Genomic DNA, 2,243 nt, shown 5'->3' with positions numbered 1-2,243 from the left:
ATTTGAGTCTTTATTGTCACATGATGTATGGTCTACTGGAGGAAAGGAAAGAGAATATACTGACCCTCTCTGATGTAATGTCTGCTGGTAGGTGCAGTAATGATTATGTTATACCATATAAGAGAGAAGACATCTTGGATGCTGTTCATTTATTGCACTCAATTGGTTTGATCAGTGTTCTTAAAAGTGAAGACAAGGTATGGGTTGTTGTGAATAAGGGTATACTACTAACTGAGGTGGATGGGATTCTCTTTGCTCCAAAAACATTCAAAGAACATGTTGACATTGCTAGCAATACTGGTATTGTTAGTGTGTCTGGTCTGACTAAACTCTTCCTTAAATATGATCCTGACATGCTAATCTGTTTCTTAAAGAACATGGAACTCTGTCAAGAATTGGATCCATCTTTCCTAAAGATAACAAATTTAATAGCAGGAGATAGAGAGGAGACAGGAGACAGTACCTCAGAGACTCAAAAAAGAGGAGAAAGGTTGTTGTTTTTTCCATGTCTTTTGTCTACTGATAGACCTAAGAAGATGACTAGTGAAGTGTACCAGTTTGGTTGGTGTCTACAGTGTACTAGAGAACATGATTTCTTTCCTCCTCGATACTTCCATGTCCTCTCATTACATCTTGCTTTTAAGTTTTCTTTATCAAAAGGGAACAAAGAATTAGCTGAAAAATTGAATCGTGAATGCAAATTTTGGAGCAACAGACTTCACTGGTTTAATGGTCATGGTGTAGGATCACTGATAGAGATTGTGGATGAGAGCCAGTGTGTACTAGTAATGATGTCCTGTGAGAAAGGTTACAGTGACAATATGGTGTCTCTAAGAAGAAAAGTGATAGGAGAAGTAATGAGAGTTTATAAAGAATCCTGTCCCAGTCTAGAGGTAAAAGAGTTAGTTATTGATCCTAAAGAACTAGCCTATCCTGTGAATACACCAAGAGAAAGGACAGTGTATGACGTTTGTGGTTTACTATCAGCAATTAAGGAAGGAAGACCATTTCTTGTAACTGATAATGGACATAAAGAATTGAAGGAGATCCTACCTGATGAATCATTATCAGATATTAGTAACCTGTCACTATTAGGAGGACGTGATATTAAGGTAAGAATTAACACACATTATTCTGTTTAACTGATATCTTATTGTAGGAAGTATTAGGGGACACTTATATTCCAACAAGTGATAGGATCAGTGAGCCAATTGGTCAACAAAAAGGTATAAGCACTCACTGTCACTAGTTTATAGCTTTACATTATTTATTTATTTATTTATAACAGTTACATTGACTATCAGGGATCTGGTAGATATTGTACGAGTGTTAAAAAAGGGTAACTTTCAAACTATCAGATGGTTTGATCTTGGTTTCTACTTGGGTCTGAGTTTTAATGATCTTATGGTTATTGAGACTAACTATTTACGACATGCTGAGCAGTGTCTCACAGAATGTTTAGCAAAATGGCTTACAGATGATATTGAAGCAACATGGAACAAACTAGCTATTGCTACGGGTGAAATAGGAGAGACATCAGTTACCAGCACTATTGCCACTTCAATAAGTAAGATTATAATTAATATAAATATTGCTTCTTGATGATAATATAGCTACATACAACCCACCTTTGATAATGCCCAGGTTGTCTATTTTCAAACAGGAGGTTAATAAATAAATTCCCCAGCTATTATTAACCTCCTACTGTCCAGGAAATTTACTTATTAACTTCCGATTACCCAGGAATTTATAAACCTAAAATCAAGCAATTTGATTGGTCAATATTACAACTACATGTAGCTATAGGCATGGTAGAATTATTATTACATTGAACTATACAAACATTATGTGTATGTATCAAGTATTATTGGTATTTAATATAATGTATAGATATTGATGTACTTAAGATCAATGATGAAGTACAAGAAACACTCACTGATAAACTGCTTGGTAAGACTAAGAGAGTATATAGTGTTATTATTATTATACACTCATGCAGATATTAGAGATCTTGCTACAGTCCTTCAAGAATTAACATCAAATCAACAGTTTGATTATGCTAACAACTGGAAACAGTTAGGCCTGTACTTAGGATTATACCAACCTACACTAAATGCAATTGAAGTAAACTGCAGAGGACAAGTATGGGAGTGTCTAATGGAGTGTCTATCTTCCTGGCTAAAGGGAAAGGATGGAGTAAGAGAGACAAGAGGAGGTGGATCAAACTGGATATCATTAGTAGC

At 35.2% G+C, this 2,243-nt stretch overlaps 1 protein-coding gene across 1 annotated transcript in view; it reads left to right on the top strand.

Annotated features, from left to right (window-relative positions):
- LOC109583692 (uncharacterized) overlaps nucleotides 1-2,243 on the top strand; it is a gene marked incomplete at its 5' end in the record, with an annotated part of 11,657 nt that overhangs the window by 9,122 nt on the left and 292 nt on the right. Inside the window, 3 exons of the mRNA XM_019999125.1 lie at nucleotides 1,289-1,567; nucleotides 1,891-1,950; nucleotides 2,000-2,238. Of these exons, the coding sequence (XP_019854684.1) occupies nucleotides 1,289-1,567; nucleotides 1,891-1,950; nucleotides 2,000-2,238 (578 nt within the window). The remainder of the gene's footprint in view (nucleotides 1-1,288; nucleotides 1,568-1,890; nucleotides 1,951-1,999; nucleotides 2,239-2,243) is intronic.

This window comes from Amphimedon queenslandica, unplaced genomic scaffold, assembly GCF_000090795.2.
Source record: "Amphimedon queenslandica unplaced genomic scaffold, v1.1 AMPQUscaffold_13287, whole genome shotgun sequence".
NCBI classification, from domain to species: Eukaryota; Metazoa; Porifera; class Demospongiae; order Haplosclerida; family Niphatidae; genus Amphimedon; species Amphimedon queenslandica.
The sequence above is the reverse complement of the archived record's forward strand: the minus strand, read 5'-3'. Positions and strand labels throughout refer to the sequence as shown.